The following is a 21,994-nucleotide window of genomic DNA, read 5'->3' as shown; positions in this document are numbered from 1 at the left end:
CGAAACTGAGTTATTTGTAGTGAGGTGGATGGACGTAGGGTCTGTCATACAGAGTGAAGTAAGTCAGAAAGAGACAAACAAATACCGTATGCTAACACATATATATGGAATCTAAGAAGAAAAGAAGGTCATGAAGGTAAGACGGGAATAAAGACACAGACCTACTAGAGAATGGGCTTGAGGATATGGGGAGGGGGAAGGGTAAGCTGGGACAAAGTGAGAGAGAGGCATGGACGTATATACACTACCAAATGTAAAACAGATAGCTAGTGGGAAGCAGCCGCATAGCACAGGGAGATCAGCTCGGTGCTTTGTGACCACCTAGAGGAGTGGGATAGGGAGGGTGGGAGGGAGGCAGACGCAAGAGGGAAGAGATACGGGCATATATGTATATATATAACTAATTCACTTTGTTTTAAAGCAGAAACTAACACACCACTGTAAAGCAATTATACTCCAATAAAGATGTTAAAAAAAAAGAAAAAAGAGTCCTGAAATGGAGCTCTGAAAGGGGGGATAAAAAGAATGGGAAGATTTAAGCCTTGCCTGAGGCAGTGGGGTTTAGTGAACAATCAGAAATGAGAGGTAAGAGTCCTCTCCCTGGGATCTGACCTCCAAAGCCCCGACCCAAGGCCCCGACCCGCCCAGGTGGGTGAGCAGACAAGCCTCTCAGCCTGCTGTGTGCTCAGGGTCTTGGTGCTCTGGCCAGGTATCAGGCCTGAGCCTCTGAGGTGGGAGAGCCAAGTTCAGGACACTGGTCCACCAGAGACCTCCCAGCCTCATGTAATAACAAACGGTGAGAAAGCTCTCTCAGAGATTTCCATCTCAATGCTAAGACGCAGCTTCACTCAATGACCAGCAAGCTGCAGGGCTGGACACCCCATGGCAAACAACTAGCAAGACAGGAACACAACCCCACCCATTAGCAGAGAGGCTGCCTAAAATCATAATAAGGTCACAGACACCCCAAAACACACCACCAGATGCAGTCCTGCCCACCAAAAAGACAAGATCCAGCCTCATCCACCAGAACACAGGCACCAGTCCCCTCCAACGGGAAGCCTACAAAACCCACTGAACCAACCTTACCCACTGGGGGCAGACACCAAAAACAACAGGAACTATGAACCTGCAGCCTGCGAAAAGGAGACACCAAACACGGTAAGTTAAGCAAAACAAGAAGACAGAGAAATACCCAGCAGATGAAGGAGCAAGGTAAAAACCCACCAGACCAAACAAATGAAGAGGAAATAGGCAGTCTACCTGAAAAAGAATTCAGAGTAATGAGAGTAAAGATGATCCAAAATCTTGGAAAGAGAATCGAGAAAATACAAGAAATGTTTAACAAGGATCTAGAGGAACTAAAGAGCAAACAAACAATGATGAACAACACAATAAATGAAATTAAAAATTCTCTAGCAGGAATCAATAGCAGAATAACTGAAGCAGAAGAACAGACAAGTGACCTGGAAGATAAAATAATGGAAATAACTACTGCAGAGCAGAATAAAGAAAAAAAGAATGAAAAGAATTGAGGACAGGCTCAGAGACCTCTGTGACAACATTAAAGGCACCAACATTTGAATTTTATGGGTCCCAGAAGAAAAAGAGAAAAAGAAAGGGACTGATAAAATATTTGAAGAGATTACAGTTGAAAACTTCCCTAATATGGGAAAGGAAATAGTTAAACAAGTCCAGGAAGCACAGAGAGTCCCATACAGGATAAATCCAAGGAGAAACACACCAAGACACATATTAATCAACCTATCAAAAATTAAATACAAAGAAAAAATATTAAAAGCAGCAAGGGAAAAGCAACAAATAACATACAAGGGAATCCCCATAAGGTTAACAGTTGATCTTTCAGCAGAAACTCTACAAGCCAGAAGGGACTGGCAGGGCATATTTAAAGTGATGAAAGGGAAAAACCTACAACCAAGATTACTCTACCCAGCAAGGATCTCATTCAGATTCAACAGAGAAATTAAAACCTTTACAGACAAGCAAAAGCTAAGAGAATTCAGCACCACCAAACCAGCTTCACAACAAATGCTAAAGGAACTTCTCTAGGCAGGAAACACAAGAGAAGGAAAAGACCTACAATAACAAACCCAAAACAATTGAGAAAATGGTAACAGGAACATACATATCGATAAATACCTTAAATGTAAATGGAATAAATGCTCCAACCAAAAGACATAGACTGGCTGAAAGGATACAAAAGCAAGACCCGTATATATGCTGTCTACAAGAGACCCACTTCAGACCTAGGGACACATACAGACTGAAAATGAGGGGATGGAAAAAGATATTCCATGCAAATGGAAATCAAAAGAAAGCTGGAGTAGCAATTCTCATATCAGACAAAATAGACTTTAAAATAAAGACTATTACAAGGGACAAAGAAGGACACTACATAATGATCATGGGATCAATCCAAGAAGATGTAACAACTATAATGTTTATGCACCCAACATAAGAGCACCTCAATACACAAGGCAAATGCTAACAGCCATTAAAATGGATATCAACAGGGGTTTCCCTGGTGGCGCAGTGGTTGCAAGTCCACCTGCCGATGCAGGGGACACAGGTTCGTGCCCCAGTCTGGGAAGATCCCACATGCCGCGGAGCAGCTAGGCCCGTGAGCCATGGCTGCTTAGCCTGCACGTCCAGAGCCTGTGCTCTGCAACGGGAGAGGCCACAACAGTGAGAGGCCTGCATACCACAAAAAAAAAAAAAAAAAAAAAAAGGGATATCGACAGCAACTCAATCATAGTAGGGGAATTTAAAACCCCACTTTCACCAATGGATAGATCATCCAAAATGAAAATAAATAAGGAAACACAAGCTTTAAATGATACATTGAACAGGATGGACTTAATTGATATTTATAGGACATTCCACCCAAAAACAACAGAATACACTTCTCAAGTGCTCATGGAACATTCTTCAGGATAGATCATATCTTGGGTCTCAAATCAAGCCTTGGTAAATTTAAGAAAACAGAAATCATATCAAGTATCTTTTCTGACAATGCTATGAGACTAGATACCAATTACAGGAAAAAATCTGTAAAAAATATAAACACATGGAGGCTAAACAATACACTACTAAATAACCAAGAGATCACTGAATAAATCAAAGAGGAAATTAAAAAATACCTAGAAACAAATGACAATGAAAACACGATGACCCAAAACCTATGGAATGCAACAAAAACAGTTCTAAGAGGGAAGTTTATAGCAATACAATCCTACCTCAAGAAACAACAAACATCTCACATAAACAACCTAACCTTACACCTAAAGCAATTAGAGAAAGAAGAACAAAACACCCCAAAGGTAGCAGAAGGAAAGAAATCATAAAGATCAGATTAGAAATAAATAAAAAAGAAATGAAGGAAACAATAGCAAAGATCAATAAAACTAAAAGCTGGTTCTTTGAGAAGATACACGAAATTGATAAACCGTTAGCCAGACTCATTAAGAAAAAAAGGGAGAAGACTCAATTCATCAGAATTAGAAATGAAAAAGGAGAAGTAACAATTGACACTGCAGAAATACAAAGGATTATGAGATTATTACAGGCAACTATATGCCAATAAAAGGGACAAGGAATGGAAGTAATGCACAAATTCTTAGAAAAGCACAACCTCCCAAGACTGAACCAGGAAGAAATAGACAATATAAACAGACCAATTACAAGCACTGAAATTGAAACTGTGATTAAAAATCTTCCAACAAACAAAAGCCCAGGACCAGATGGGCGAATTCTTTCAAACATTTAGAGAAGAGCTAACACTTAGCCTTCTCAAACTCTTCCGAAAATATACCGAAATATACCAGAGAGAGGAACACTCCCAAACTCATTCTACGAGGCCACCATCACCCTGATACCAAAACCAGACAAAGATGTCACAAAAAAAGAAAACTACAGGCCAATATCACTGATGAACATAGATGCAAAAATCCTCAACAAAATACTAGCAAAGAGAATCCAACAGCACATTAAAAGGATCATACACCTTGATCAAGTGGGGTTTATCCCAGGAATGCAAGGATTCTTCAGTATACGCAAATCAATGAATGTGATACACCATATTAACAAACTGAAGGAGAAAAACCATACGATCATCTCAACAGATGCAGAAAAAACTTGACAAAATTCAACATGCATTTATGATAAAAACTCTCCAGAAAGTAGGCATAGCAGGAACTTACCTCAACATAATAAAGGCCATATATGACCAACCCACAGACAACATCATTCCCCATGGTGAAAAACTGAAATCATTTCCACTAAGATCAGGAAGAAGACAAGGTTGCCCACTCTCACCACTATTATTCAACATAGTTTTGGAAGTTTTAGCCACAGCAATCAGAGAAGAACAAGAAATAAAAAGAATCCAAATCAGAAAAGAAGTAAAGCTGTTACTGTTTGCAAATGACATGATACTATATATAGAGAGAATCCCAAAGATGCTACCAGAAAACTACTAGAGCTAATCAATGAATTTGGTAAAGTAGCAGGACATAAAATTAATGCACAGAATTCTCTTGCATTCCTATACACTAATGATGAAAAATTTGAAAGAGAAATTGAGGAAACACTCCCATTTACCGTTGCAACAAAAAGAATAAAATACCTAGGAGTAAACCTACCTAAGGAGACAAAAGACCTGCATGCAGAAAACTATAAGACACTGATGAAAGAAATTAAAACTGATACAAAGAGATGGAGAGATATACCATGCTCTTGGATTGGAAGAATCAACACTGTGAAAATGACTATACTACCCAAAGCCATCTACAGATTCAATGCAATCCCTATCAAACTACCAATGGCATTTTTCACAGAATTAGAACAAAAAATTTCACAATTTGTATGGAAACATAAAAGACCCTTAACAGCCTAAGTAATCTTGAGAAAGCAAAACAGAGCTGGAGGAATCAGTCTTCCTGACTTCAGGCTATACTACAAAGCTACAGTAATCAAGACAGTATGGTAGTGGCACAAAAACAGAAATATACATCAATGGAACAGGATAGAAAGCCCAAAGATAAACTCACACACATATGGTCACCTTATCTTTGATAAAGGAAGCAAGAATATACAATGGAGAAAGAAGTCAGCCTCTTCAGTAAGTGGTGCTGGGAAAACTGGACAGCTACATACAAAAGAATGAAATTGGAACACTCCCTAACACCATACACAAAAATAAACTCAAAATGGATTAAAGACCTAAACGTGAAACCAGACACCATAAAACTCTTAGTGGAAAACATAGGCAGAACACTCTATGACATACATCACAGAAAGATCCTTTTTGACCCACCTCCTAGAGAAATGGAAATAAAAACAAAAATAAACAAATGGGACCTAATGAAACTTAAAAGCTTTTGCACAGCAAAGGAAACCATAAACAAGACCAAAAGACAACCCTCAGAATGGGAGAAAATATTTGCAAACAAAGCAACTGACAAAGGATTAATCTCCAAAATATACAGGCAAGCTCATGCAGCTCAATATCAAAGAAACAAACAACCCAATCCAAAAATGGGCAGAGGACCTAAATAGACATTTCTCCAAAGAAGATATACAGATTGCCAACAAACACATGAAAGGATGCTCAACATCACTAATCATGAGAGAAATGCAAATCAAAACTACAGTGAAGTATCACCTCACACCAGTCAGAATGGCCAGCATCAAAAAATCTACAAACAGGGCTTCCCTGGTGGCGCAGTGGCTGAGAGTCCGCCTGCCAATGCAGGGGACACAGGTTCGTGCCCCGGTCCGGGAAGATCCCACATGCTGCGGAGCGGCTGTGCCCGTGAGCCATGGCCACTGAGCCTGCACGTCCGGAGCCTGTGCTCCGCAACAGGAGAGGCCACAACAGTGAGAGGCCCGCGTACCCTCCCCAAAAAAAAAAAAAAAATCTACAAACAATAAATGCTGGAGAGGGTGTGGAGAAAAGGGAACCCTCTTGCACTGTTGGTGGGAATGTAAACTGATACAGACACTATGGAGAACAGTATGATGGTTCCTTAAAAAACTAAAAATAGAATTACCATATGACCCAGCAATCCCACTACTGGGCATATACCCTGAGAAAAGCATAATTCAAAAAGAGTCATATACCACAATGTTCACTGCAGCTCTATTTACAATAGCCAGGACATGGAAGCAACCTAAGTGTCCATCAACAGATGAATGGATAAAGAAGATGTGGTACATATATACAATGGAATATTACTCAGCCATAAAAAGAAACTAAATTATTTGTAGTGTGGTGGATGGACCTAGAGACTGTCATACAGAGTGAAGTAAGTCAGAAAGAGATAAACAAATACCATATGGTAACACATATACATGGAACCTAAAAAAAAAAAAAATGTTCTGAAGAACCTAGGGGCAGGACGGGAAAAAAGATGCAGACGTAGAGAATGGACTTGAGGACACGGAAGGGGGAAGGCTAAGCTGGGACGAAGTGAGAGAGTGGCATGGACATATATACACTACCTAATGAGAAATAGATAGCTAGTGGGAAGTAGCCACATAGCACAGGGAGATCAGCTTGGTGCTTTGTAACCACCTAGAGGGGTGGGATAGGGAGGGTGAGGCAGACACAAGAGGGAGGAGATATGGGAATATATGTTTATGTATAGCTGATTCACTTTATTATACAGCAGAAACTAACACACCATTGTAAAGCAATTATACTCCAATAAACATGTTAAAAAAAAAAAAAAAGAAGTGGGAGGTAAAAGAGCAGAGAGGTCTGCAACACTTTCCTGCTTGGGTTACTGGCTGGAGCCAATTATGGAAGAAAAAAAGATGAGTTCAGTTTTGGACACGACGAGTGTGAGATCTTTATGATGTTAACTGGATAGATGAGTTCAGAAGAGAGATTTTGGCTAGAGAATCATCAGTACTACTGGGAGTGGAGAGTCTTAGTAACACAAATGAGCCTTACTCTACCAGGCAGACTTCGTGCTTGGATACATGTAAGCTATTTCTAGCCACCATGTAGTTGGTTTCACAGCTAGGGAGGCTGAGTGGAAATGGAAGCAGAATAATTCAACAGTGTAAGAGAGAGATACGGAAGCCTGGATCAGGGTGATACAGGAGGGGCCTTAAAAATTCAAACTTTTCATTCAGCACTCTTCCCAATGGGGCACTGAGATATTATAGTTTATAAGAAATATGGATTTGGTCATTCAGTTGTTCAAAATATATTTCTCATATGTATCTGGTCTTCATCCACAGTTCCTAGCTCTCCGAAAACCCTTGGAATTTCCTAAGTGTTAAGAGTGACAAAGATATGTTCTGCTATGTTCATGAGGTACTTTTGTAAAGTGTCTAAGGATGGAGGTTAGCTGCCTGTGGAGCCAACCATGTGATTAGAGGTTTAGCACTTTGAGTCCCAGCCCCTGACCTCCAGGGAAGGGGGGAAGGGCTGGAAGTTGAATCTATCACCAATGGCCAATGATTCAATCAATCATGCGTATGCTATGAATCCTCCATAAAAACCCAGAAGGATGGGGCTTGGGAAGCTTCCAGCGTGATGAACAGGTGGAGGTGCTGGGAGAGTGGTGTGTCTGCAGAGGCCACTGAAGCCCCGCACCCTTTCCCCACGCCTTGCTCTATGTATCTCTTCCCTCTGGCTGTTGCTGAGTTATATTATATCCTTTTATAATAAACCTATAATCTAGTAAGTAAAATGTTTCCACGAGTTCTGTGAACCACTGCAGCAAATTATCTGGCCCAAGGAGGGGGTCGCGGGAACCTCTGATTTATAGCCAGTCAGTCAGAATTACAGGTGATGACCTGAGCTTGCGACTGGCATCTGAAGTGGGAGGGGGTGGTTTTGTACGACAGATCCCTCAACCTGTGGGATCTGACACTGTCTCTGGGTAGATAGTCAGAATAGAGTTGAACTGTAGGACATTCACCTGGTGTCCCAAGAATTATTTGTTGGTATCAGGATGCCCACCCGTCCCCGCCATACAACTTAAGCACCCACTCACATTGCGCAGTATCCTCATTCATGCACCTACGTTACAGGCAAACTGAATGTGCCTTCAAAGATGCTTGATCTTTTCTGCTTATTAAACCACATGTTGTTTCCAAGGCCTAGAATGATCATTAAATTTGGAATAACATAGCCTTGCAGTCAGACTGATTAGGGTTCAAACACCAGCTCTGCCCACTGCTTTAAGAGGGCTGGATTTCTCACTCTCCAGTAAGCCTCAGTTTCTTCATCTGTAAAAGAGGCATAATAGTACCCGTCTCTTAGGACTGCAATGAGGCTGCAAGATAGCAATTCATGTAATGCATTTAGAAGACTACCTAGCACATGGTAACTGCTCCACCAGTGACTCATTGGTAGCAATTAACATAATAATACTGGTATAGTAGAAAAAAGCATAAAATTTCTTTTGTATCAAAAGATCTGTTTCCTCTCCAGAGCCACTACTTATTATACTGTGTGATTAGCTTTCGTTTTCTCTCTTGTACAATAGGGATAATAACAGTATCTAACTCATAGAGTTATTGTGAGGATCCAATGTTTTCTAAAGTACTTTGTAGACTAAAAGCATTCTACCAATACGAGTTATAATAATAATAATAAATACTGTCTCCTGGATGAATAAGTGATTATAGTGACACAATCTCCAAAGCATCTTTACAAAATTTAATAAGTGCACTTTCTCATCCAGCACAGAAAATATTTATTAAGTAACTTACAGCACACAAGTAAATACCATGCTAAGCAAATGAAAGACATTTTGAAGCTGTCAAGCAAAGGACAGCCTATTGCATAATCATAAATGGTAGCTATTTTAGCTACTGCTTTCATCTTACCGTATGCGCAGCACTTTTGTCTTCAAAGCCTTTTGGAAAAAAGACGCTTTTGAATTGGTTCACATCTGCTTTATTCTCGTCAAAGTTGATGCTGAACTGCTGAAGATATCTCCCATAGCACTGTAAAAGGGCCAATTTATATTCCTGAAATAAAAAGAGGACTTGATGAAGGTTTCAAAATATCCTTTTGCTTATCATTATTAAAATTAGGTAATATTCATATTATTCTTAATAGTGTCAATGTTGATTATTACTATCACCGCTATTACTATCACCATGACACCATTATCACTACTATTTCCAAACACAAACTTAACAGACATTGTGCTTGGCAATGCATGTGCATTATTTCATTTAATTCTCCTCACAACAAGCCAATTATGAGATGAGACCATCATGACCTCAAAGATGGGAATAGTCACCAGGGCACTGTGTGTGGTAATAACCTGGATATACTCAAAAACCAAAGGTTTAACCTCCACAGATCATGGTAACCCACAAACTCAGTGAGAGAGGTAGAGGAGTTGTATAACCAGCCCTGCTTCTCTGATACCTCCTAAGCTCCAAAAAAGAAAGAGTAGGAGAGGGCAGAAAGGGAGGGACAAAAGGGGGAAGGAGGGAGAAAAGAAGGGAGGGAGAAAAAAGGAAGGAAGGAAAGAAAGGAGAAGAGAAAAATGCAGGGGATAAGCTGGCTCATCTGTCAACAGTCTCTTAAATTATATCAGGATGAATCAAAAAAATCTAAGATGCTATGATTCTTGTTAGTTCTAATTCATGCTTACATTCCAATTACAAAGTCAGATGCCTCATTTCTGAAGCCCACGGGGCACAGTTGACCTGGAGAGTTTCAGGGCGGTGGATGTGAGCAGGGTTTTACATATGACTCAGCTGCAACCCTTTCTCTGCTTCCTCCCCTGCAACTGTGTTTCCAGGAAAAGCAGCTGCCCTGGGTGTGAACTGCCTATTGGGTGACCTCGCCCCTCAGGAGGCACCACAGTCAAACGCTGTTTTGTTTCTATTTCTATTGACTTGTTTGTTACTTGCTCACTAATTAATTCTGAATCTTTTCGCTCTAACTTGATTCATGTAATGAATTCAAATCTAGGTTCAAAACAAGCGTGGTCCAACAAGATGAGTTCTACTGTAACTAAAATAAAACTAGATTCTAGAAACCAAAGTAACCACTCAAGTTTGTTTCCAGGATTACAAATACCTTTACCGGCCCACTTTCCCATCACTGAAAAGTAGTTAAAACCTTTTCTTTGTTCCTCTAAGTAAATTTGTAAATATCTTACCTGAAATATTCTGAATTCTTAGCCACTATCCAACATCAACTTGCTTTATCAACCTGTAAAATGCTCCTTCTTCTTCCCTCCACCCACCTGGATACTCCTCAAACCACCCCAAACTGGGCTGTGTATCACCAGCTTCTTATTATGTGGAGAAGAAGCATAAAAAATGGGGGGGGGGGCACGCCTCTAATTCTGGTCAAAACTATTATTCCACTTCACATGAATATAGCTTACAAGTTGGATCTCACCTGGGGCTTTTTTCTGTGGTTTTCCAAATTCCGTATGGTCCAATTACATGGAGCTAAGATGATTCTCTAATTTCGGCAGCAGAAAATATATCTTAGTGCTTCCTTATGAAAGTTCCTCCACATCTTAGCCTCTATTTGGTAACTTTCCCTCCCAGACCAAAAAGATTCAAGTCCAGAAAATAGAAATGGAGGAGGGAAATGAAGCTGAGAAACTGTAGATTAAGGAGACTTGAAACTGCCCCCACGGAGTTAACAGCAGCTCATGACAAATAGAAATTCGTAAGCTTGTCTTACAGAACAGATAAGGGAACGGCTTGGAAAGGAAGGAAAGAAAGAAGTTTGTGAACTACCTTCACTGATTAAGCCCGCTGTAGTTTTGTTTTGTTTTTCCCTCTTTCTTTTTTCCTCTCTTAAATTGCATAACTTCCCAGCTTCACTCAGCTCAGCCGTTTCACAGGAACTTGGAGTCAGCTTTTGCCCACGGCGAGCCGGCTGGGGCTGGTTGGGACCACCGACCCTAAAACTGGGCCTGCGCAGGTGTCCCTTGAATGACCTTTTGACGTCAGAGGCTGGAAAACTCCGCCCTCCGGTCCTGCTAAACGCCTCCATTTTGAATACACAGAAGCACGTAGCCCAGATGCACCTGCGCAGAACACCGACTACCTCACCATTTTCCCTACCGCCAGTCATCTTTCCCCGTGCCTAAAACCACTCTGCTTATATCTCGTAAATATCCCAACTCCCTCGCCTTAAGGGAGGCGGATCTGAAACTCGTTCTTCGCTTGGCTGCCTTGTGAATAAACTCTTTCTCTGCTGCAAACCTCAGCGGCTCGGCATTTGGCTCTCTCTGCATGGGGAAAATGGACCTGGCTCGATAACAGACTGAATACTGCTGGTGTCTGGCGTAAAATCACTTTGTATAAAATAACTCTTGGTCCAAGGATCCCACGTGTGCCAAAGGCTCATATTTAATTTGAAAAATTTGGGCCTGTGCCAGACCTTAGGGGGAAAATTCACATTTTCGTTCACTGAAAACCCAGCCATGGTGTGGTCTTACCAAACTAAGTCCATGAATCCACAGCAATCCAATACTTCCGCATTGATATAGAACTAGAAAAAGGGCACAAACTCGGTTGGAATACAACACTGAGCAAGAAACAGGGTATGTATGGAATGACCGCTGTAATTACTGATACGTACAGCAAAATGTAAAGAAGGAGCTGAAAGTCATTAAAACAAGGCACCTGGAAGCAAGCAACATAGCAGCAAGGCCAGAAGCTATGAGAGCTGTCTGCTGGGCAAGGCCAGCCATGTGAAAAACAACAGGAAGTGGTGTCTGGGCTCCTTTGTGTAAGGTAGGAACATGATGACTCAGCATTTCCTGTCGGGCGCCTACCACACCCTCTGTTAACTAGGGGCTGTGCATATGCTCCGCCAACCGTCTTTCTGTTAAGGAATCTCTCACCTCTGGAGAATCCCAACCACAAAATTTTAGAGTGAACACTTTTTTGGCTACTGTGCCTCATTAAAATTTGTATGTATTCCCTTATATATTTCTAAGAAAAAAAATCAAATCATGTAAAATAGGAATGGTATCAAAAGGATAATAATTAGGCAAATGAGTTTCATTTGGGCTCTTTCTACTCCGGAGGTACTTACTTTCATTTCACAAAGTCTATCTCCAACCTTCAGAAGCTTTTCGTTGTAATAGGCAGCTGGCAGCCGGGGGGCGTATTTGGTCCAGATATTAAACAAAGAGGTGGCACTGTAAAAATCATAAAGTAAAATGATATCCTCAAAGTCAGCAGGAAACCTAAATTAGCAAGCAATCCTTAAAAACTTACCTTGTGCTCTTTTTTTTTAGGTATTCAGGTGGGGTTTTTTATAAATTTATGTATTTTGGGCGCGTTGGGTCTTCCTTGCTTAGCACAGGCTTTCTCTAGTTGCAGCGAGCAAGGATTGGGGACTGTTCTTCGTTGTGGTGCGTGGGGTTCTCATTGCGGTGGCTTCTCATTGGGGAGCAGGGGCTCTAGGCGCCCGGGCTTCAATAGTTGTGGCACACGGGCTTCAGTAGTTGTGGTTCGTGGGCTCTAGAGCGCAGGCTCAGTAGTTGTGGTGCACAGGCTTAGTTGCTCCGCGGCATGTGGGATCTTCCCAGACCACGGCTTGAACCCATGTACCCTGCATTGGCAGGAGGATTCTTAAGCATTGCGCCACCAGGGAAGTCCATGCTCTTTTTAATGTGCTTTATTGTTAATGTCTAATTATTGATAAACGTAATTATGGTTAAAAGTATTGTTTCCTTTATACCAAGCACTGATAGTTCTTTATATGCATTTTTAATGATTTTATTTTTTTAATTTTACTATTTTTATTGGGGTATAGTTGATTTATAATATTATATGTTTTAGATGTACAACATAGTGATTCACAATTTTTAAAGGCTATACTCCATTTATAGTTACTATCAAATATTGACTATATTTCCTGTGCTGTACAATATATCCTTGTAGCTTATTTATTTTATACATAGTAGTTTGTACCTCTTAATCCCCTACCTCCATCTTTCCCCTCCCCCCTTCTAGAACAAACCACTAGTTTGTTCTCTATGTCTAGGAGTCTGTTTCTTTTTTGTTATATTCACTAGTTTGTTGTATTTTTTAGATTCCACATATAAGTGATATCATACAGTATTCGTCATTCTCTCTGACTTCTTTCACCTAGCATAATGCCCTCCAAGTCTATCCATGTTGTTGCAAATGGCAAGATTTTATTCTTTGTTATGGCTGAGTAATATTCCACTGTGTGTGTGTGCACATGTGTGTGTGTGTGTGTGTGTGTGTGTGTATCACATCTTCTTTATCCATTCATCTGTTGAAGGACACAGGTTGTTTCCATATCTTAGCTATTATAAATACTGCTGCTATGAACATTGGGACTATACTCTTTGTATGCATTTTTTTAAATTGACTTTATTTTTTAGAGTAGTTCTAAGTCCACAGAAAAACTGAGCAGAAAGTATAGCGATTCCCTGTATACCCTCGTCTCCCGCACAGGCACAGCCTCCTCCATTATCAACATCACCCACCAAAGTGGTACATTTGTTAACAATTAATGAACCTACACTGACACATCATTATCACCCAGTGTCCATAGTTTACGTTAGTGTATATCCTTGGTGTTGTCCATTCTATGGGTTTGGACAAATGTATAATGACATGTATCCGCCATTGTATCATACAGAGTAGTTTCCCTGCCCTAAAAATCGTCTGTGCTCTGCCTGTTCATCACTCCTTCCCCACTAACCCCAGGCAACCATTGAACTTTTTACTCTCTCCATAGTTTTGCCTTTTTCAAAATGTCATATAGTTGGAATTATATATATGTAGCATTTTCTGATTGGCTTCTTTCACTTAGTAATCTGCATGTAAGATTCACCCATGTTTTTTCCATGGCCTGATAGCTCATTTTCTTTTAGCATTGAATAATATTCCATTGTCTGTATATACCACAGTTTATCAGTTTACTTACTGAGAGACATCTTGTTTGCATCCTAGTCTTAGCAATTTGAGTAAAGCTGCTATTAACATCCATGTGCAGATTTTCATATGGACATAAGTTTTCAACTCCTTTGGGTAAATACCAAGGATCACAACTGCTGGATTATATGGTAAGAGTGTGTTCAGTTTTGTAAGAAAACATCAAGCTGTCTTCAAAAGTGGCTGTACCTCTTTGCATTTCCACCAGCAGTGAATGAGAATTTTCCTATTGACCCACATCCTTGTCAGCATTTGGTGTTCTCATTGTTCTGGATTTTGGTCATTCTAATAGGTGTGTAGTGGCATCTCATTGTTTTAACTTGCATCTTCCTGATAACATACGATTTATAGCATCTTTTCATATATCTATTTGCCATTTGTATATCTTCCTTGGGTAGATGTCTGTTAAGGTTTTTGGCTCGTTTTTTAAATCAGGTTGTTTGTTTTCCTAACGCTGAGTTTCTAGAGTTCTATGTATATTTTGGATAGTAGTCCTATCAGATATGTCTTTTGCAAGTATTTTCTCCCAGTCTGTGGCTTGGCTTTCATTCGCTTGACAGTGTCTTTCACAGGGCAGAAATTTTTTATTTTAATGAAGTCCATTTTATCAGTTCTTTCTTTCATGGATTATGCCTTTGGTGTTGTATCTTAAAAGTCATTGCCAAACCCACGGTCATCTAGATTTCTCCTACATTATCTTCTAGGAGTTTTACAGCATACAACATTTAGGTTTGTGATCCATTTTGAGTTAATTTTGGGGAAGGGTGTAAAAGTCTGTGTCTAGATTCAATTTTTCACATGTGTATGTCCAGTTGTTCCAGCACTATTGTTAAAAAGACTGTCTTTGCTCCATTGTATTGCCATTACTCCTTTGTGAAAGACCAGTTGACTATATTTATGTCAGTCTGGGCTCTTTATTCTGTGCCTTTGATCTATTTGTCCATTCTTTTGTCATACCACGCTGTCTTGGTTAGTGTAGCTTTATAGTAAGTCTTGAAGTCAGGTAGTGTCAGTCCTCCAACTTTGTTCTTCTTCAGTATTGTTTTGCCTATTCTGGGTCTTTTGCCAACATGAATATTTTTCATTTCATTTTCATAACAACTGAGATGGGTAATATTAGTATCCAAAATATACAGTTGATGAAACTGAGGCAGGGTGCATCTATGCTCGTAGCCAGTATATTACTGGGCCTTCCGGTCCTCTGGAATATGAACTCCCTGAGGGCAAGGACCTCACGTATATTATTCATTGCCCAGCCCCCAAGAGTAGTGAATGTCTAGTATATGTCAGTACTCAATACATATTTGTTGAAAGAATGAATGAATGAATATAAACGACTAGGGAAAATAATTCCTTGTTCTTATTTTTTTTGCTTTTCTATAGAGAGTTCCAGGGTTCAAATACCCAGTTAGTTTAGGGCTATGCTTCCTACATGGTTTCTGATCAGAATTCAAAGGGTAGCAGATCACTGCCTGTTTTGTTCACTCATTTAGTTAATATTTACTCCTTCCCCCTCTCTCGGAAATTATTAATGCTTCTAGGAAAAATCCAAATTTCTCTTAGCAGTCGTCCAATCCTATCTCATAAATTTCTAGAAAAGAATGGTGTTATGGACTGAATGTGTGCGTCCCCTCAAAATTCATATGTTGAAGCCCTAATCCACAGTGTAGCTGTATTTGGAGAGGGAGACTCTAAGGAAGTAATTAAGGTTAAATGAGGTCATAAGGGTGGGGCCCTAGTCCACTGGGATTAATCCATTCTAAAAAGAGACACCAGAGAGCTTGTTCTCTCTTTCTCTCTCTCTCTCTCTCTCTCTCTCTCTCTCTCTGTCTCTCTAACCGCCTCCCCCCCACAGCCCCGTCTCTGTCTCTCTGTGCTTGCACAGAGGAAAGGCTATATGAGAACAAAGTGGACATCTGCAAGCCAGGAAGAGAGCTCTCACTGGAAACTGATCCTGCCAGACCCTTGTCTGGGACTTTTAGCCTCCAGATCTGTGAGAAAACAAATTTCTGTTGCTTAAGCCACCCAGTCTATGGTATTTTGTTACGGCAGCCCAAACTGACTAATTAGTAATTACTAGTTAGTAATTAGTAGCCCAAGCTGACTAATACAGACAGGAAGCTAAACTTAAGGACTGAAGATGGCTCTAGTATCAATATTTACCATGTACATGTTGGGGTATTAATGGAACAACCTCAACAAAAACATGTCAATTAATTCATTCAGGTAATTAAATGATAATGACTGAGTGACAAGGGAAGAGGGGGTACAGGGTACTCCTACCTTCATGGACTGATTAATAATATTTAGGGGTAGGAAAATATATACATGTACCATGTAGTAAATAACCATGCCAAATAAAGAGTGTGGCAAATACAGCCCATAGAAGTTTAAAAAGGTAAATGTGTTTTGCTTTGTTTGTTTGTTTTACCCTTTTCACGTTCATTTGCTGCTTCATGAAATGCTATAGTATTAGAATAAATATAATGAATCCAAGAAATTCACCAAGTCTTGATAGAATTCTTAAATTATGTAGATGAAAGAGTTAATTCTTCCAAACCTTACAGATGAGATAATGATGAGTAGGTTTGTTACTCATAAAAGAAAAATACCAGCTTCGTTAAATCAATCAAGGTTATATAATAAGAGAATTTTTTTTTAAAGTGTACCATAAGTTCAAGTTAAGACTGCTCATTGGGAATGGCTTACATAATAATTAAATACGGAAAATATAATACATACTATGTAATGTACATCATTTAAGAAAAGAATGTTAATATATTTTGGTTTGCTATTTGCTTATAGTTGCTGTTGGATACTTAGAATTTTCTAAAACAAAAATCATAACTGTATAAACAGAATATCAAAATTTTATGTGCTTATAACAAAAGCATACCTTTAAAATATATCACACTCTAAATATATCACACTGTAAATTTAAGGACATTGCTGATATGATCAAAATCTATATTTTAGGGGCTTCCCTGGTGGTGCAGTGGTTGGGAGTCCGCCTGCCGATGCAGGGGACGCGGGTTCGTGCCCCGGTCCGGGAGGATCCCACATGCCATGGAGCGGCTGGGCCCGTGAGCCATGGCCACTGGGCCTGTGCGTCGGGAGTCTGTGCTCCACAGCAGGAGAGGCCACAACAGTGAGAGGCCCGCGTTCCGAAAAAAAAAAAAAATCTATATTTTAGATAAAATGAACTTTTATGCTTACAGAAGTTCCTATAGTTATAAAAAGAAACAATTTTGGATTTTAAAAAATAACCATCTGTCAAATATGTTATAAAAGCAGCTCCTACCTCCTGTACTCCTGACTGGTCTCCACATTGCCATCATTGCCCCATTTGGACAAAGTCACCAAAATATTTTAAAACAACAATCACATAAGGTTACTTCTTTGCCAAAAACTAGGCAATGGTCTCCCATTGCATTTGGAATAAATGCAGACTCTATAAATGGCCTCTAAAACCTTCCACAGCCCTACCTACTCTTCTAATCTCATCTCATACCACTGCACCCACACTCTCCACACTGTGCTAGACAGGCCTCTGTCCATTCCTCCAAAGGCCCCCGACTCTTTCCTGCCAAGATCGTCCCACATGCTTGTTCCCTCTGTTTATCCTCTCTCCTTGCTGGTTGACTGCCAGGCACGGGCTTTCTCTAGTTGTGGCGAGCAGGGGCTACTCTTCATTGTGGTGCGAGGGCTTCTCATTGCAGTGGCTTCTCGTTGCAGAGCACAGGCTCTAGGCGCTCGGGCTTCAGCAGTTGTGGCATGCGGGCTCAGCAGTTGTGGCTTGTGGGCTTTAGAGCACAGGCTCAGTAGTTGTGGCGCACGGGCTTAGCTGCTCCGTGGCATGTGGGATCTTCCTGGACCAGGGCTCGAACCCGTGTCCCCTGCATTGGCAGGCAGATTCTTAACCACTGCGCCACCAGGGAAGCCCTACTGCCAGCATCCTTCTAATCTCAGCTTAATGTCACCTCCCTCACCATTCCTTTGAAGGCAGGTCTCCACTGTGTTGCCGTTAAGCCTGTGCTCAAGTGTTATCTACTCCAACCACCTTATTGAAAATTGTAACCTCCTGTCTCCCACTCCATAACCCTTCCTCTCTTTTTCTCCCTAGCATTTATCATTTTCTAGGTCACCATAAAATTACTTCTTTTATATGTTTATTGTCTATTTACCCCTCTAGAATATAAGCACCAAGAGAGCAGGGATTTTTGTCTGGTTCGTTGCTGTATCCCCAGCACTTAGTGCAATACCTGGCACATATAAGCTCTCAGTAGCTTCTTCATAGCCCTTTTTTGTGCGTTGACTTAGTGACTCATTAAAAGCCTATCTCCCTCTCTCTATGAGCACAGATTCCCATATCTATTTTGTTTATCACTGTATAACCCATGACTAGTGCAGGCCCTGGCATATAGTAGGCACTCAATAAAAAATTATTCTGTAAATAAATGGCTAAATATGTGAGAGGTTAGAGGGCAAAGGTCCATGTCAATCCTTAATGTTTGTGACTCTCTGTTTAAAGATGGGGCAGATACTGTACTTACCAGTTGACCCAGGTCTGCAATTATTGAGAATGCAAGGGTAATTCTTGAATTCTTTCAATGCCAAATATTCACTGAATGTTCACTATGTCCCAACCCTCAGGGTAGGTGTTAGAGCAATGAAAAAGAGGCTCATCGTCATCAGGGAGCTTACACATTCTAATCAGGGAGATAGACAGTACACAAGAAAAGAAATAAATACAAGTATAAATTGATGGGTGAAACTGCATTTGATATGAAAGGCCACTCTAAGGAGGTAACAACTGAGCTAAGACCTGAAAGAAGAGAAGGAGCCAGATATTTGAAAAGTTAAGAAAAGAACATTTCAGACAAAGGAGGCATCAAATATAAAGTCCCTGGGGTGAGAAACAGAAGGATCTGTTTCCCTATAAAGTCCTGAGACAGAAGTGAGGGATGAGCTGAGATGAGAGAGGCAGGCAAGGCCAGAGCCTCAGACCATGGAAGACACCAGAAGTACTCTTAATTTTATTCTAAAAGCAAAGGGAAACAAAAGTCTTTAGATAGGGGAGTGGGTGATTTATTTATAAAGGTTACCCTGACTGCTATGTGAAGGATAGATTTGAGACTCAAGTAGCTGCAGGGAAAATTTGAGATGGTGACGGTTTGAACTGGAATGTTGGTAGTGGAGATGGGAAGATAAACTGCTATCTAAGTCACCGAAACAGAAACATTTTCAATATAAATATATGTAGCTTAGCTACGTAATGTGCTTTCCTTAGTCAATTCTTGGTTCTCATCTTACTTGGCCCATCAGCATGATTTGCCACAGTTGATTGATCATTCCTTCCTTCTTAAAACACTTTCTCTACTTGGCTTCCAGTACACCACACACTTACTGGTTTTCCTCTACCTCTTTAGCTCCTCCTTCTTAGTCTCTGCCAGTTTCTTCTTATCTTCCCAACTTGTCAATGTTGGAGGGCCCCAGGGTTAAGTCCATGGACCCTCCTCTTCTCCATCTATGCTCACGCCCTTAGCTATTCCATCAAATGTCAAAGCTTAAATATCATCAATATGCTGATGAATCCCAGTGTACTTCTCCTCTGACCTCCAGACTCAAATGTCCAACTACCTACATAATAACTCTGCCTGTATGGTGAATTACATCTCAATCTTAATATATCTAAAAACTAAACTCTTCATCTCCCTCACTTCTGCCCGAAACCTGTCCTTCCCACAGTCACAATCCCACCCCAGGACCTTTACACTTGCCATTCTCCCTGTGTGGCCGACTCTTTCTACAGAAATCCTCATCACTTACTACCATAACATCTTCTCATCTTTCTCAAAGGTCACTTTTCCTGACTTTCCTTGACCATGCTCCCTGCCATCCCACTTTAAATTATAACACCCATCTTCCTCCCTGCTCTAGTTTTCTCCCTAGCACTTATCTCCTTGTAAAATAATTTCCTTACATATTGGTTTAGTGGCTGTCTGTAGTCACAAGAATACATGCTCCATGAGGCTATGAATTTGTATATCTTTTAACTTGATGTTTTCCTAGTTCCTGGAATAGAACCTGATATTTAGGAGGTGCTCAATAAATATGTAGTTAAAAGCATGAATGAATAATAAACATAAGTTAAAACTGTTTCTTCATATTAAATACATGGATGAAAAATATAAGATGAAGCTATTGGCTATTCTGGTATTCTTTGCCACTTGTCTACACTTCTGGCTGTTCAGTTTGCAGTGTGTTTTGACTGGGAAAGAAAGATGGTAACACAAACAGGAAAGAACCTTAAAAACAGGTAGTCTGCAGTTCAAGATAACAACATGGTGATAGAATCCAAAAAAAGGCAAACGTGCAAAATGAGTCACAAAATCAAGAAAGTCACTGTGATCCTAGTAACAATATAAAAAGGAATAAAGTACAAATGTTCACAGAATGACATACTTCATGGCATCAAGAATTAACTTTTTCATGAACCTGAGCTACCTCAAAGTTATTCCTTTTCCTCCATATACAAAAGTGTACCCACAACATGGAAAGTTGTGAAAACTGTGAGTGAGCCAAAAATTTATTGGCATGGATTAGCAATTAGAAGACACTCAGAAACAGAAATGGCGAGTTATGAAACATTTCTTTGTTGATTTTTATTCTGACCCGAGCAGGAAGCCAAGATACATTTACCAGGAATTAAGGATTGTAATAGCGATGAGTCTCCACTTCTTAAACTTTGTTTATATCTCCAGGGCCCTTTGGCCAAGTTCTGAATCCGCAACACTGACCCAGCTCCGGGACCACCACCTGCATCCTCAAAAGCATCACCTCCTTTGGCCCCGGGAGTTGCCCTTCTCCAGACAGCGCCCGCCCCAGAGCCCTGCCTCTGCTTACCAACGCCGGTGGAACTCATGCTCCTGTTCCTCCGTTGTAGCTAAAGCCGTCTTTCTCTTCATAAAGCCTAGCAACTCCTGGATCTCCTTCTCACAGGAGGCCAGGAGTGGGTTTTTAGCGTCCAGCGGCCCATAAAACACTGCGAGGGGCAACAAGTCCTCGCGGCAGGTCGAGCGAGGCTGTGGGCTGAGAGAGCTCGCTTTTGACTCCACGGGGAACTTTGAGATCGCAGTCGAGGTCGGGGGCGGGGTCGGCGGCGGTCCTGGCGGCGACGCAGATGTGGGAGACACGTTGGATGGAGAGGTCGAACAGGTGCCTTGCGCCGCCATGTTGACCAGACCCGGGCCTGACCAAGAGTATGTGTACACGCGGTTGCCTGGCGACGGTCTCGTGGCAACCAGGCATCCCACGCGCTCTCGGGAAAACACAGCGGCCCCTGGAGGGCAAAGGAAGAAAAAACCCGGTCCAGAAAGCAATGTTGCTCCTGAGGTGCTTTTGCTCTCTGGCTCATCGCTGTATGAGATGAGAAAGGAGAGAAGGTTCTGGGCAGAGAGCGAATAGGAGTGCCAGAAACTTAGGATCACAAATCCAAACTATACTTTTTCCATTTCGACCACTTAATAATGATGATCATTAATATGTGCCAGGTATTGTTCTGAGCATTTGGAACATAATCTCATTTACTTCATTTAATCATCGTTATAGCTTTACAATTTAGGATATTATTAGTATCTCCATTTCACAGTTTAAGAAACCAGAGTTTAGGGAGGTTAGTCATTTGACCAAGGTCAGAGTAAACCGTAGGGTCAGGGACCAGGTCTCAGCCTTCTGACTCCCAAGCCTGTGCTCAAAATGAACAGGCTATGTTGACCATCCCCCAAGACTAAGCTTAACAGTCGAATTGAAATTAGGGTAATATTTGACAGCAACTGATCCATTCTGGTCGCTCTTTTTGGACCCTGACGTCTGTAACTGCGGATGATTTTGGTGTCTAGTAGTTACAATTACTCTATGTTTATTCATTTGTATTTCAGCTTTATCCTAATTATCACTATATTCTAAATTCATGAGCATTTTACTCAGCCTTAACCTTTGGACATTAATGTGTACTAATGCTTGAAGGGTTAACTCTCTAAAGACT

General features: G+C 40.8%; 1 protein-coding gene across 1 annotated transcript in view; it reads right to left on the bottom strand.

The window, feature by feature from the left end:
• The window catches only part of CFAP54 (cilia and flagella associated protein 54), a 310,761-nt gene extending 289,579 nt beyond the window's left edge, over positions 1-21,182 (bottom strand). Inside the window, exons 1-3 of the mRNA XM_067697614.1 lie at positions 20,854-21,182; positions 12,068-12,173; positions 8,869-9,012 (exon numbers count right to left, since the gene is read on the bottom strand). Coding sequence (XP_067553715.1) covers positions 8,869-9,012; positions 12,068-12,173; positions 20,854-21,182 — 579 coding nt within the window. The remainder of the gene's footprint in view (positions 1-8,868; positions 9,013-12,067; positions 12,174-20,853) is intronic.
• Between the last annotated feature and the right edge of the window lie 812 nt (positions 21,183-21,994).

Source organism: Pseudorca crassidens, chromosome 11 (genome assembly GCF_039906515.1).
Source record: "Pseudorca crassidens isolate mPseCra1 chromosome 11, mPseCra1.hap1, whole genome shotgun sequence".
Classification (NCBI taxonomy): Eukaryota; Metazoa; Chordata; class Mammalia; order Artiodactyla; family Delphinidae; genus Pseudorca; species Pseudorca crassidens.
The sequence above is the reverse complement of the archived record's forward strand: the minus strand, read 5'-3'. Positions and strand labels throughout refer to the sequence as shown.